At 39.8% G+C, this 15,537-nt stretch overlaps 1 protein-coding gene across 1 annotated transcript in view; it reads right to left on the reverse strand.

Moving 5' to 3' along the window:
- The window catches only part of LOC124259074, a 95,012-nt gene that overhangs the window by 52,024 nt on the left and 27,451 nt on the right, over positions 1 to 15,537 (reverse strand). Inside the window, exons 2-7 of the mRNA XM_046693162.1 lie at positions 12,045 to 12,768; positions 8,117 to 8,188; positions 7,259 to 7,330; positions 3,661 to 3,732; positions 2,183 to 2,260; positions 1,204 to 1,373 (exon numbers count right to left, since the gene is read on the reverse strand). Coding sequence (XP_046549118.1) covers positions 1,204 to 1,373; positions 2,183 to 2,260; positions 3,661 to 3,732; positions 7,259 to 7,330; positions 8,117 to 8,188; positions 12,045 to 12,271 — 691 coding nt within the window. The 5' untranslated portion in view covers positions 12,272 to 12,768. The remainder of the gene's footprint in view (positions 1 to 1,203; positions 1,374 to 2,182; positions 2,261 to 3,660; positions 3,733 to 7,258; positions 7,331 to 8,116; positions 8,189 to 12,044; positions 12,769 to 15,537) is intronic.

Genomic DNA, 15,537 nt, shown 5'->3' on the forward strand with positions numbered 1-15,537 from the left:
TAAGTGGTTGAGTGAGTGGTTGAGTGAGTGGTTGAGTAATTGGTTGAGTAATTGGTTGAGTGAGTGGTTGAGTGAGTGGGTAGTTCAGTGAGTGAGTGGTTGAGTAATTGGTTGAGTGAGTGGTTGATTGAGTGGGTAGTTCAGTGAGTGAATAGTTGATTGAGTGGTTCAGTAATTGGTTGAGTAAGTGGTTGAGTGAGTGGTTAAGTAATTGGTTGAGTAAGTTGTTGAGTGAGTGGTTGAGTGAGTGGGTAGTTCAGTGAGTGGGTAGTTCAGTGAGTGAGTGGTTGAGTAATTTGTTGAGTGAGTGGTTGATTGAGTGGGTAGTTCAGTGAGTTGGTAGTTCAGTGAGTGGGTAGTTCAGTGAGTGGGTAGTTCAGTGAGTGGGTAGTTCAGTGAGTGGGTAGTTCAGTGAGTGGGTGGTTCAGTGAGTGGGTGGTTGAGTAATTGGTTGAGTGAGCTGTTATGTGAGTGGTTGAGTAAGTGGTTGAGTGAGTGGTTGAGTGAGTGGTTGAGTAATTGGTTGAGTAAGTGGTTGAGTGAGTGGGTAGTTCAGTGAGTGAGTGGTTGAGTAATTGGTTGAGTGAGTGGTTGATTGAGTGGGTAGTTCAGTGAGTGAATAGTTGATTGAGTGGTTCAGTAATTGGTTGAGTAATTGGTCGAGTAAGTGGTTGAGTGAGTGGTTAAGTAATTGGTTGAGTAAGTGGTTGAGTGAGTGGTTGAGTGAGTTGGTAGTTCAGTGAGTGAGTGGTTGAGTAATTTGTTGAGTGAGTGGTTGATTGAGTGGGTAGTTCAGTGAGTGAGTGGTTGGGTGAGTGGTTGAGTGAGTGGTTGGGTGAGTGGTTGAGTGAGTGGGTACTTCAGTGAGTGAGTGAGACTTTCAGTAAGTGGTTGAGTGAGTGGTTGAGTGAGTGGGTAGTTGAGTGGTTGAGTGAGTGGGTAGTTCAGTGAGTGAGTGGTTGAGTGAGTGGGTAGTTCAGTGAGTGAGTGGTTGAGTGAGTGGGTAGTTGAGTGAGTGATTGGTTGAGTGAGTGGGTAGTTCAGTGAGTGAGACTTTCAGTAAGTGGTGGATTGAGTGGGTTATTCAGTACGTGAATGGCTGGGTGAGTGGTTGAGTGAGTGAGTAACTAAGCAAGTGAGTGAGATCAGTGAGTAAGTGGTTGAGTGAGTGAGTGTATTGCGCCAGCGATAACTACGACGTACCGTCACAGTTGAATTCATCTTCCTGGACGTCCCATAGGGGCGTGTCTCTGGCATTTCTACACTTAAGATCATCAATCTCCAACTTAATGTTACCAACACTTCTTAGGTCCAACCAATTCTTGAACGCTAACATATCACACCCACAATGCACCGGGTTGCCGCTAAGTTTCCTGGAAAATAATAACAGATATAGCGTGTGAATCGGGTTAATCAGACAGTGGGTATCTACAAATTAACAGAAAACCACAAGCAGGGATATGGTGCTGACCAACAAAGAATCATTATCCGACGAATCTAGAATTTACAACCGAAATCAGGAGATCCTGGCACAGGTAAGGGAACAATGAATTGCTGTCCTCAGGATTGTCCGCTAAACACTATAGACAAAGCAGAATAACAGAGTAACGGTTGTTCCCTTTACGTAATGAGTTATGGTAGAATAGCTATCTGAAATCAATATGATCACCCGGATGATGAGCATGTGAACGATATGCTTTAGATATGTATCATGGTAGCTGGTGCTCACAAGTACCTAGATCATTACACATTTCTTTCTGTAGTGTGTGTCGACCGCCTCCGTGGTGTAGTGGTTAGAGCGTCCGCCCGGAGAGCGGAAGGTCGCAGGTTCGATCCCCAACCGCGTCATACCAAAAGACGTTAAAATATTGTGCTTGTTGGTCCCTGTCTGGCGCTCGGCATTAATGGGTACAGCAAGGACTGGTCGGCTCGGAGTCAGTATAATTTGTCTGAATGGGGTATTCATGCTTCACTGCGGCATAGTATCTCAGTGGGCTAGCACTATAAAACCAGCTTCAGTCTGGGCTAGTACAAGCAGCCGCACATACACATACACACGCATGCACGTCGTCATATGAGCGAAATATTCTCAAGCACGACGTTAAACCCAATTTCACCTCACCTCACCTCACCTGTAGTGTGTGTCAATGATTAACATGACAACCATCAAGCAAATACTTACACCCTAACATCCTTGTTGGCCGGCAAGGTGACAAAGGCATATCTTGAGATGTTCTGTATGTTGTTCTTGATCAAATTTCTGAAACAAATGGTGATCATGATATTGGTTTTATCGGGTGGTCAGGCCAGGCTGGTTCCCTGGGTCTGTTGCGCCTGCGCTACGCTCAGTGTCGAAGCGTAGCGCAGGCGCAACAGACCCAGGGAACCAGGCTGGTGGCCAGGCTCGCTGACTTGGTTGACACATGTCATCGTATCCCAAGTGCGTAGCTCTATGCCTGGTGTTCATCACTGGATTGTCTGGTCCAGACTCAATTATTTGCAAATCGCTGCCTTATACTTTGAATATTGCCAACCAACCAAACAATTATAGAAGTAATAGGTAAGTCATGAACTCACTTCAGAGTCAATCAGAAAACGTACCAATTAATGGATAACAACTTCTGGCATTAGCTACCCTTCAATATAGCTTGATAACGGTGAAGGAATCTTCATCCAATCCTCGCTAAATGCAACCAACAAGAATTCGTGGGCCATACATTTGTTGTTTTTCTACTAACAACCGTCACGGCTTAATGGTTCAAGCGCTTGCTCGTCACGCCAGAGCGGGGTACGATTCCCCACACTGGTACAATGTGTGAAGCTCATATCTGCTGAAATACTGCAGGATATGACGATTCTCAGTCACAACAACTCTTTACTCAATCAGTTTCTGTCTTGGTTGTTTGGTTGTTGTTTAACGCCGCACTTAGCAATATTCCAGCTTTGTAGCGGCGGTCTAAACATTTTCTGAGATTACTGAAAAATCATGCATCGAATAGTATGTATACACACACTATATAGTATATACAGATGTTTGGGTTTTTTCACCAGAAAACGAAAATTGCACAGAGTTAGTATCAATTTTACTTTCTCATTTAGAGCTAAAAGTAGAATTATCTAAGGGAAATAGGAATGGGTGAATATCCTTGACGTGATGATACAACTGTAAGAAGAGTCGTAAAATATACCCAGATTAATAATCTTGCTTCACCGATAGAGACAGAACTATGGTGAAACGTTCTGCTTCCCAAGAAAGTGATTGCTTGGTTGTGAGTACATGGTATTTTTCAGATCGCAGCTCTGAAAAGGTTTGTTTGTTTGGGTTTTTTTAATCTGGGCAATCAGACATATAGTTTGTTGTTTTCTGATGTCCAACCGATGGAACAATCGATCGGTTAGAGGGAGGGGACCTGAATCCAGATTACTCGCAGAAGGAAGGGGGAAGGGCTTGGTAGCCCAGCTCCTTACACCGCGAAAACAGTTTACTTTACACAATATTGCAAAACCCCGAACCAGTATTTCTCCCTTCTCAAGAATGAATGAATGAATGAATGAATGAATGAATGAATGAATGAATGAATGAATGAATGAATGAATGAATGAATGAATGAATGAATGAATGAATGAATGAATGAATGTATTAAGCATCGTGGAACTTACAACTCTGTTAGACTGGGTAGATGCTGGAACATAGGTGCAGGTATGGAGGTCAGAGCATTTTCCTGCAGGTTCCTGGAAATAACACATGAAGGAGTTAGCAAGTCTGCTAGTTGTTTGCCCTCGAAAAAAAGGATGAATCATATACGCTGTAACTGTGTTCCTCATAATAAATATGTTGATATCCTATAGTCATCTCCTTTATGTGTAACGGTCGTTTAAGGACCTACAGAAAGAAGTCTTTCAAAGTATAAAATACCCTTCATAGTATAGTAGCCATACTATACCATATCCCGAAGGTATAAACACATTACACATTGATCTTGTTCGTACATTCACACAACATGTAGACATTGTTTTAGTGTTCATGTGAAACGACATTAACAAACTGAAGGCAAGTTGCAGTGAATTAGAAAATAGAGGTATATATTTAGTAGGGAGTGACGTTTACATGTTTCAGGTAGGTATTTGGTAGTGTGTTAGAATATCAGTTACATCTAGTGGTGATACATGTAAGTCTGTACGTCGTGGTGTGTTTTAGACTAAAAGGCAAGTATATGTTGACTTGTGAGCAGTTGGAAGTGTGATGACGAGAAATCAGGTACATTTTAACATGTAGGAACTTGGTCGTGTCTAAATGACAATATCTATTTTAGCACTTAGTCCATATATGGACTAAATAAATGACAATATGTTTAGCAACAAGTACATGGTGATATATATGTAGTTGTTAGCCTGTGAAGACTTAGTGACATGAACATGACGATGTATATGTTGTTGTTAGCCTGTGAAGACTAAGTGACAGGTACATGACGATGTATATGTAGTTGTTAGCCTGTGAAGACTAAGTGACAGGTACATGACGATGTATATGTGACAAGACTAAGTGACAGGTACATGACGATCGATATATGTAGTTGTTAGTCTGTGAAGACTAAGTGACATGAACATGACGATGTATATGTAGTTGTTAGTCTGTGAAGACTAAGTGACATGAACATGACGATGTATATGTAGTTGTTAGCCCGTGAAGACTAAGTGACAGGTACATGACGATGTATATGTAGTTGTTAGCCTGTGAAGACTAAGTGAAGTACATGAACATGACGATGTATATGTAGTTGTTAGCCTGTGAAGACTAAGTGACAGGTACATGACGATGTATATGTAGTTGTTAGCCTGTGAAGACTAAGTGACAGGTACATGACGATGTATATGTAGTTGTTAGCCTGTGAAGACTAAGTGACATGACGATGTATATGTAGTTGTTAGCCTGTGAAGACTAAGTGACAGGTACATGACGATGTATATGTAGTTGTTAGCCTGTGAAGACTAAGTGACATGGTACATGACGATGTTTATGTAGTTGTTAGCCCGTGAAGACTAAGTGACAGGTACATGACGATGTATATGTAGTTGTTAGCCTGTGAAGACTAAGTGACAGGTACATGACGATGTATATGTAGTTGTTAGTCTGTGAAGACTAAGTGACATGAACATGACGATGTTTATGTAGTTGTTAGCCCGTGAAGACTAAGTGACAGGTACATGACGATGTATATGTAGTTGTTAGCCTGTGAAGACTAAGTGACAGGTACATGACGATGTATATGTAGTTGTGTTTATAGTTGTTAGCCTGTGAAGACTAAGTGACAGGTACATGAACATGTATATGTAGTTGTTAGTCTGTGAAGTCTAAGATGAACTGAAGTGACAAGACTAAGTGACAGGTACATGACATGTTTACGTTGTTATGTGAAGACTAAGTGACAGGTATGACGATGTATATGTTTGTTAGCCCGTAAGAAGACTAAGTGACAGGTACATGACGATGTATATGTAGTTGTTAGCCCGTGAAGACTAAGTAAGACATGACGATGTATATGTAGCTGTTAGCCTGTACATGACATTGTGATGTATATGTAGTTGTTAGAAGTCTAAGTGACATGAACATGACGATGTATATGTAGTTGTTAGCCTGTGAAGTCTAAGTAACAGGTACATGACGATGTATATGTAGTTGTTAGCCTGTGAAGACTAGTAGTGACGATGTATATGTAGTTGTTAGCCCGTGAAGACTAAGTGACGGTATGACGATGTATATGTAGCCCGTGTTAGCCTGTATATGTAGCTGTTAGCCTGTGAAGTCTAAGTAACAGGTACATTGTGATGTATATGTAGTTGTTAGCCTGTGAAGTCTAAGTGACATGAACATGACGATGTATATGTAGTTGTTAGCCCGTGAAGACTAAGTGACAGGTACATGATGATGTATATGTAGTTGATAGCGATGTATATGTAGTTGTTAGTAACAGGTACCGATGTTTATGTAGTTGTTAGCCTGTGAAGACTAAGTAACAGGTACATGACGATGTATATGTAGCTGTTAGCCTGTGAAGTCTAAGTAAGAGGTACATTGTGATGTATATGTAGTTGTTAGCCTGTGAAGTCTAAGTGACATGAACATGACGATGTATATGTAGTTGTTACTCTGTGAAGTCTAAGTGACATGAACATGACGATGTTTATGTAGTTGTTAGCCCGTGAAGACTAAGTGACAGGTACATGACGATGTATATGTAGTTCTTAGTCTGTGAAGACTAAGTGACATGAACATGACGATGTATATGTAGTTGTTAGCCCGTGAAGACTAAGTAACAGGTACATGACGATGTATATGTAGCTGTTAGCCTGTGAAGTCTAAGTAACAGGTACATGGTGATGTATATGTAGTTGTTAGCCTGTGAAGTCTAAGTGACAGGAACATGACGATGTATATGTAGTTGTTAGCCCGTGAAGACTAAGTAACAGGTACATGACGATGTATATGTAGTTGTTAGCCTGTGAAGTCTAAGTGACGATGTATATGTAGCTGTTAGCCCGTGAAGACTAGTGACGGGATGATGACGATGTATATGTAGCTGTTAGCCTGTGAAGTCTAAGCGACAGGAACATGACGATGTATATGTAGCTGTTAGTCTGTGAAGACTAAGTGACAGGTACATGACGATGTATATGTAGTTGTTAGCCTGTGAAGTCTAAGTGACAGGAACATGACGATGTATATGTAGTTGTTAGCCCGTGAAGACTAAGTAACAGGTACATGACGATGTATATGTAGCTGTTAGCCTGTGAAGTCTAAGTGACAGGTACATGACGATGTATATGTAGCTGTTAGCCCGTGAAGACTACGTGACAATTACATCACGATGTATATGTAGAAAGATACATGACGATGGTGATGTGTTGGTAGGCCAAATGACAAGGAGATGTTTCATGTGGACTAGATGACAGGTAAACAATCTGTAAGTTCAATGATGGGTACATATAGACATGTAGGAAGTATGTAGTGTACTGGTTGGCTACATCTGCACGTACGTGTGAAACTCGGGTCCTGCTGCAACAAAGTACCACATGTAGGGGAAGGTATGTGATAGTGATTGTCGACTCGGGAATATTGACGGTGTATTTCGGTAATATTGACTGTGTATTTCCAAACACGCAGTTGTCCATGAATATCATGCAGTTCAGCTGGATATAAAAGGGTGCATCAACCATGCAGAGAAGCGTGGAATCTGAAGAGAGTGACAGATTTACTCACAGTGTTTGTAAGCGGAATAGGTTCCGGAAAGCCTTGGGATGAATGTAATTTATCTCGTTGTTTTGCAAGAATCTGAAACAGATATACAAACACATAATGCATGAAAGACGACAGGTTTACTGTTGATACAAAATAGAACTCTTGATTTGATATCCCTAACTCGTCGATCTTTTTGTACTGCTTATTTAGCTCCACGTCGCAACAATGGGTTCGAATACAAACATATACCAGGCGTACAAGTTTGGAAATGTGTTTAAATTCTAAACTGAATGTGCATATGCTGGATTCATTGTAAATACGTTAAGTGACTACAGACGGGTCTCTCCCACATTAAGAACACCTGAACACATTTTGCACACGATCTTAAACATATTTAGACCATAATATGTTGTCACTGTCTAACGTTGTAAAATTGCTAAAACACTGGGATCAGCTACACATCTTCCAGTATGAGTATCACATTGTCACACACACAAAGTAAGTAATGTTAGCGTCGACGACCCAGATTTCCTTTTTGGGGTGGGGGTTAGGGGGTATGGTTAATTTCAGGTATTCAGAATATCGACGTTATCAAACACATGTGCTTACACGTAATTTTGCAATTTTGCAGCCTTTGTTGTTAAACAAATCTGGAAGTATCGAAAATATTTATGAATAGAACACTGAAAATAAGTGAAGACACCAGGTATTTGGGTTCCACCTTCTTCAAGCTTGTTTACAAGTGCAGCTCATGTTAACAACGACCAAGACATTCCCCACCTCGCCACAATGACGTTACAGCGTTACATTCATGTACGACACATTTGGAATCTACCATGTGTAACAGTTCCAGGCTTGATGTATCTATCGGTAACTCACAGGGTCACTATAGTCTCTGCAGTGCTAAAATCTTCTTCTTGTATTCTTGTTATCTTGGTATCAGTCAGTGATCTGAAAAGAAAAAAATAACGATGATGTTTCATTTATTTGGTTGTAATACTGTAATATATTGCATTCGATCTGTTGATTGTACGTGTCGTTAAGAATATAGCGTCAAGTTTAGCTGGAAGTCTCTGTACATAGTTGCCTATGTATCTCAGAATCTCAGATAAAGTGGGTTCAGATCCATGTTCACCTGATTGTATGTTTAGGTTCGACAGCAAACCCGTGCCCGTAGTTGAAGATAGAGGCGTAAAAATATTGAGTGAGTATGGTTTTGCGACGCATTTAGCAATATTCCAACAAAATTACGGCGGGGGACGCCAGAAATGTGCTTCACGAAATGTACCAATGTTGGAAATTGAACCCGGGTCCTCGACGTGATAAGCGATCACTTAAACCACTTGGATGCTTCACCACCCCGTTATGTAACAATCGCTTACTAACTCCATTATTATTAGCAAGTATTATTATTGACAGACTAAACTTGTTTTCAGTAAAACGATTTCGGTCGACTGTGGCACTTTCGCGCTGGACAGGCTTATCGTCAGAACCCTTGTTCTGTCTGCACGCAACCCAGAGAGCGAATGTGACTTCTCCGGATACTCTTGAGATACCATTCCATCCCACCATTTTGAAGACCCCGAAACAATGCATCCGTCTGCATTACCCAGAGTGACAGCTTGGGAGGTACCAAACCTGAGGCACCAAGAATGATGCGGAGGCAACGAGGCTCTTGGGAAGAAAGCGATGTTTTCCCTGAATTTTGTCAACCACATTAGTGTCACTGTGAGGGATAGTGAATGAACTATTTATATGATTTTGTTGGATTTATAAAATATCAGGGTTTTTTTTTTATTTGACACTTCTGGGGTTTTAAACTGACCTATTCGAAAGAACCTTATAATGACAATTTTCCATGGTGACCATTTTCCATTCCTCTATATGATCTGGGTCTAAAGAAGAATTCGAGTAAAACGTGTGTGTTACTGTGCATGGTATGTGCAATTTGGTCATTAAGTGCATAGCTATGTGGATCAAACCGAAGCGAGGGGTGGGGTAACCTAGGAGTTAATGTGTTCGCCCGTCACGCCCAAGAGCCTTGTTCAATTTCCCACACGATAAATTAAGCCTATTTCTGATGTGGCCTTCGGTGATGTTGCTGGAACACTGCCAACTGCTGCCTTAACCTCACTCACTCACTCATTCACCAACCCACCGACTCACTCACTCACTCTTTCGATCCAGAACAATATCTTCCAGATTACCGGATCACAGCTCAATGTTCACAGCTAAAGCAAACGCCTTATAAACAGCCTTAAAATATATTAATAAACACCCAAAATATAAACAATATATAATCTATTCAGATTCTACTAGGTTATTAAAAATCTTTCTTGCAAACATCTACTTTCAATTGAAATTATTGAATTACATTATGATCTTGCTACTGGCCAATGCCACATCGTCTTTTGTTGGTTACCCAGCCACGTTGGCATTTCTGGGAACACAATGGCCGATCTTGCTGCCACGGCAGCAATCAACAACTCTGTGACACCACTTCTCATCCCCTACTCTGATTACAAAGCTGTCATTAGATCATACATCCTTGATCTCATGCAAAAGAAGTGGGACACCCCAGTAGGTGTAAATAAATGACATGAAATAAAACTCTATATTGGTTACACTACTTGGGTTGTCAGTCCAGATTTGAAGAGGTCATTATACGACGATGTCGTATTGGTCATTCAAGATATACCCACGAATACTTATTGAAAGGTGAAGATCCGCCGTTTGTTATCCCTTGTGATGAGAGAATCACAGTCAAGCATGTACTGCTTGACTGCATTGATGTTTCCATCACAAGAGACAAATATTTAAGCGTTAAAACTGTTAAGGATCTTTTTAATAATGTTAATCATCATTTTATTATCGAATATTTAAAACAAATATAATCGATTGATACATTTTTATTGATATGATTTGTATATAGATACATATTTCAGTAGTAGTAGTTTAAATTAGTAACTGAGATTGTTGGCGGCTGTATCCCCGAAGGGGGGGTTGAAGTAGTGTAAAAGTATTGTCCTCCTGAAAGGGTACATATAGTTTGGCATGAAATGCATGTGGACCCAGTTTTTTTGTAAATATCTCTTCATCCAATGACCCAATCGATCTCAAACTGTGCAAGTGGATGTTTTGTCAGACAACCTAATTACATTGTAAATCACCGATTTTATGCATTTGTATTAAAGAATCTGTCTATGTAACTGTCAACAAAATAAACAGCAGAACGCAGAATGCTTGCAGAGGGAGGGAGCCAATGACCTGTAACAGCGGCAGTGTTGGGTCATAAAGGTCAATGCACGTCAATGTAGGTCAGCTATGCACGTGACAGGTATGAAGAGGTGTCACAGGTCGTGAATAGGGTAAGATGGGTGCCAACTGTTAACCATCATACGGAGTTTGTTTCTCTGAGTTGTTCAACATTAACCACAAAACCCATTAGTGAGAATTTTTCTGTAGGTTAAAATCTCTAAATTTTGCAAATAGCCGGCGAATGACATCTCTGATGACCCTGATGTCAAAAGAATCTAACTTTGGATGCCTACCTTTTTGTACAAGGTTTTGTTTATTCGTTTATTTTTCACAATTTTTAGCACGATGCTCTTTTCCATGCCAAGAGCAAAAGTTGTACGTTTCATGTAATCCGACACCTTATAAATCGGTTTGCTACGTTTGCTCTCTTTTTAAAAAAAATTCAACACATTTCTATTTAAACGTTTAGCATCATCTGAATAAGCTTTCATGATGACAGCTAGAAGTAGTCAATGTGAATGATCCAAACGGTCTATCACTTTGCAGTGCACAGGTAACTATCATGAACTGCATTGACGTGCATTGACCTTTATGACCCAACACTGCCGCTGTTACAGGTCATTGGCTCCCTCCCTCTGCAAGCATTCTGCGTTCTGCTGTTTATTTTGTTGACAGTTACATAGACAGATTCTTTAATACAAATGCATAAAATCGGTGATTTACAATGTGATTAGGTTGTCTGACAAAACATCCACTTGCACAGTTTGAGATCGATTGGGTCATTCGATGAAGAGATATTTACAAAAAAACGGGTCCACCTGCATTTCATGCCAAACTATAGGTCCCACCTGCATTTCATGCCAAACTATAGGTCCCAAAACTTCAAAGTCAATGTAACACTTACCAGGATTAAAGCGTAGTATTTTTGTGAGTTTAATAATGGATAAATGTTACTACAATCGCTATTGATATGATTTGTATATAGATACATATTTTAGTAGTAGTAGTTTAAATTAGTAACTGAGATTGTTGGCGGCTGTATCCCCGAAGGGGGTTGAAGTAGTGTAAAAGTATTGTCCTCCTGAAAGGGTACATAGGTCCCAAAACTTCAAAGTCAATGTAACACTTACCAGGTTTAAAGCGTAGTATGTTTGTGAGTTTAATAATGGATAAATGTTACTACAATCGCTAGCGGCAGGGTTTATGTAGGTAGCAAAGGTACTGTAAGTCCCCATGGCTCTTGGTATGGTGATCTACCTTCAGTTGTTGGCGATCTACAGCCTGTTTTGATATTGTATTGTCTTCTTTAGTTGAAACAGTTTCAGATTTAATTACTAGTTTTAAATTCATATCTGTGATAATCTAGTTGTTTTACTGTCCTTCGTCGACAGTTTTTTAATAATTTAATTGCGTTATTATGAATTATAACTTTGAAAGACACGATATGGCTGAAATATTACCAATGTGACTATATATTCTAACTCACTCACTCACTCATTCACTCACTGACCCACTCACTCATCAAATATGACACTGTAAAGCTACTTACAAAACCCGAATATTGGGATATAGGTCCTTTGGTATAGATGTAATGGTATCCGTTCCTGAGCAATTAATTGTAGGTTTTCGTCCATTGTTACATTTACAGCTGTTCGTTTTACAGTAGGCCCTACTCTGACCTATTACAGGTGTTGTACAGATCATCAACACAGGTAAAATCCACATGTATTTGTATTTTTTCCTTTGAATCATCGTGAACGGTAAACACCACTTCATGGCACAGAAGCGTCCTATTCCTCGTATGTCCTCTCGAGCTGTGCAACAGCACACTTTTCTTTAGTAAGCCGTAAACCAGGCATTTGAATACACTCGCAGGCAAGTCACAGATACTCCACGATCATTCAGATGTGCTGGGTTTCATTGCTTCGTCTAGCAAGACAGTATATATCTTGAACACTGGCGTGTTCCGTTATCAAATGTTGACACTGATGGCGTTTTAGGAGGAGTGTTCCCCGTCGTCACAAGAAACACGTCGTATTGCTACGGCACTACAACTTATTGGCACCTTGTCTTATCCCCTGCAGCATATTTCGTGCACCTCGTCAATCGCAGTCGTTGTTATCCCTATGTCACAAATCTTCAGATACCCTTTAATCGTTTCCTTGCACCCTTAAAGCAATATGAGGGTTTAATTCCGTGTGCTTTATCCCCGCTGCATTGTTCAGCTCCTGGAGTCTCCGTCTGAATTCTGCAATATGGATATCAGAGGTCACCTGCAAGATGAAGAGTAAAATTGTATTAATTTAAACAAATATCAAATACTTTAACACGCTTCCAATGTAACAATACTTTCAGGAACATAACAGTACATTAAAGTTCCGAGAATAACGAACCAGGCCATCTGACCTACTTGTTGACTGGCCTATAACAACCAGGGGGTGGAAATAAGTTTAAAATTGATAGTGTACTCCGGTACAGTGGCACATGTAAAGTCACTTGCCCTGATTATTTTCCCACTATACCAACCGTTTTTTTGCTGATTTTTTAAATAAACAACATAATAAACATTGGAAAGTCAACTGGACACCGGTAAAGTGTGATATACAAATCTGCTTGCCCGACAGAAAAGAACACTGGACTCGGACGTCGGGCAATGGGTTATTTCCACCCCTGAACAACGGTACAAATTTAACATAGAAAAGAAAAAGAGTAAACTGTTAGTTGCAAGCTTATCTAAATTTTAAAAGACAGAACTTGTTGTGTATAAACAACATAAATGTTTACGATGAAAAACCAAATCAGGTCCAAACTACCATATGTTAAATATATGACGTCAAAGTTGATAATCAAATTATTCGTGAAAAAGAGAAAACAGCGATGCAATTATGTGAAGGGAACACCGAAAACAAAGTCTGACACCAGGTGTTCACGTAAATGTTCTTCAACAAACTAATGCTGGGGTTGGTTCGTGAGGTTTTTTCTGATATAGGTGTATTGGTTGTTGGGATCTGGCATAGTTAACCTAGTTTGTCAGTGAAATACCACAGATACTTCAGCATCCTTCATATATTGACACTGAGGGCGACAACCAAATCTCAGCCAGGGGCCGTATATGTGTATAAATATACCGCCCTACCCTTTGTAGCTGACAAGGATCTAATGAACAGAGAAATTTAGCTTGCCTAATAATCTTTCAGACAAAACCAAGTCCATATACTCAAAGGCACAATTGATTAACGTTGTGAATGATGAATACCCAATGTAAAGAAAGTGGTCAAATGTGACAAATGTTATATTTTGGGATGACACTTTCGAAGTTAAGTACAGACTATAGTACTTTTGCTGGGTTGAGTCCCATAACAGATTCGAACACCCACATGAGGCGGCTGACTTGTGTGTTGGTGATTAGGTGCCTGGCTCTGAAATATAACATGTTTGATAGTGAAACATATATAAAAATAGTTCCATGTGTAAATCAATCACTGTAGTGAATGTTTATCAACAAAGGTAAGTCCGTTTTTCTGCCATATGATTACGACATATTAGCGTCCTAAGAAAAAATAACATTCGATCCAGTGTTTGATTAGATGGACTTAAACACACTGATCTACGTGTTTAAAGGGCCACTGTCCAGAGTGTTTAAAGGGCCACTGATCCAGAACGATTAATGTTTCTCGCCAACAGTCTAATTACGAAACCAAGCTGCAGGTTGGTCGGTACCTCCTCACTCGACCGTGACGGGCACGGGGACGCTGACCACACCAGCTGTCATGTATGTAGACTAAAATATGGTTCACTATGTTAAATCGGAAAATATCCTAACATAAGCAACAATTTTCTTTTCATAATCATAAGAAATATAGTTAATTACGTCTTTAGAGAACGTGTTTTTAGCGAACTCAAAGATATAACGTAGTGGCTGTTTTGTAATGTCAACTTAGTGTATATTGTAAGCGAAATTATAATGAGCTGCGGTCACAAGGAACAAAACAAATAGTGATCCCTTAAAACAGATTCATCTATCAGATTCTGATTATATCAAAATCATGTATTCATGAATCACAATCAAATAGTGATGATATCAGGTGTTCGAAACTGGTACACGTCACAAACACATGCAAAGACAGGGAAATCAATCACCTGAAACAATCACGGTAACCTACGCCACAAATCAAACGATTAATTGCAACGGGCATATTTTATGTCTGTGATGCATCAAATTTGGAATCTGCAACCCTATTAGCTTTATCGAGGCCTTGAACTTTGGGACCCGTGAAGATCCGGGGTAGAATAAGTCTTTAGCAACCCATTCTTGTCATAAAAGGCGACTATGCTTGTCGTAAAAGGCGACTAACGGGATCGGGTGGTCAGGCTCGCTGACTTGGTTGACACATGTCATCGGTTCCCAATTGTGGAGATCGATGCTCATGCTGTTGATCACTGGGTTGTCTGGTCCAGACTCGATTATTTACAGACCGCCGCCATATAGCTGGAATATTGCCGAGTGCGGCGTAAAACTAAACTCACTCACTCACTCACTTGAACTTTGGTTCACAGTTCATATGACTTCCTTTTGAGATCTTCACAGGAAGGGCACGCTTGATTGTATTTCAAAAGTTGTGAAATAAAGACACCAATGCCTGGGATTATCAAGTAATTAACAGATTTAGGTATATTCTCGGTTGTATATTCTATGGGCATCATATTTATGTCATGTTAGATAATATGCTTTCACATACTTAGTCCTAACAAAGCAAGACAAACACATAATTGTGCTAAATATATAATAATTTATTCTTGTTATGAACATAAATACTAATGCATTATAGGAATTGTAAACCGATCACAGCTGGGTTTCAACAAGGAACTATACTATCCCTTCTGATAAAATCTTGACAAAATATATGACACATCAACAACTGATTTACCTCTTTAGAAGGATGTATTTATTGTTTATGAATCTAAAAATAAAATAAAATGAAAACATTTATCGTAAATCATCTTCATACACACACTACTGCGTTAATATTTTAACGTGAGGA

Source organism: Haliotis rubra, unplaced genomic scaffold (genome assembly GCF_003918875.1).
Source record: "Haliotis rubra isolate DU_JTF1 unplaced genomic scaffold, ASM391887v1 Scf71, whole genome shotgun sequence".
In the NCBI taxonomy this organism is placed as follows: domain Eukaryota; kingdom Metazoa; phylum Mollusca; class Gastropoda; order Lepetellida; family Haliotidae; genus Haliotis; species Haliotis rubra.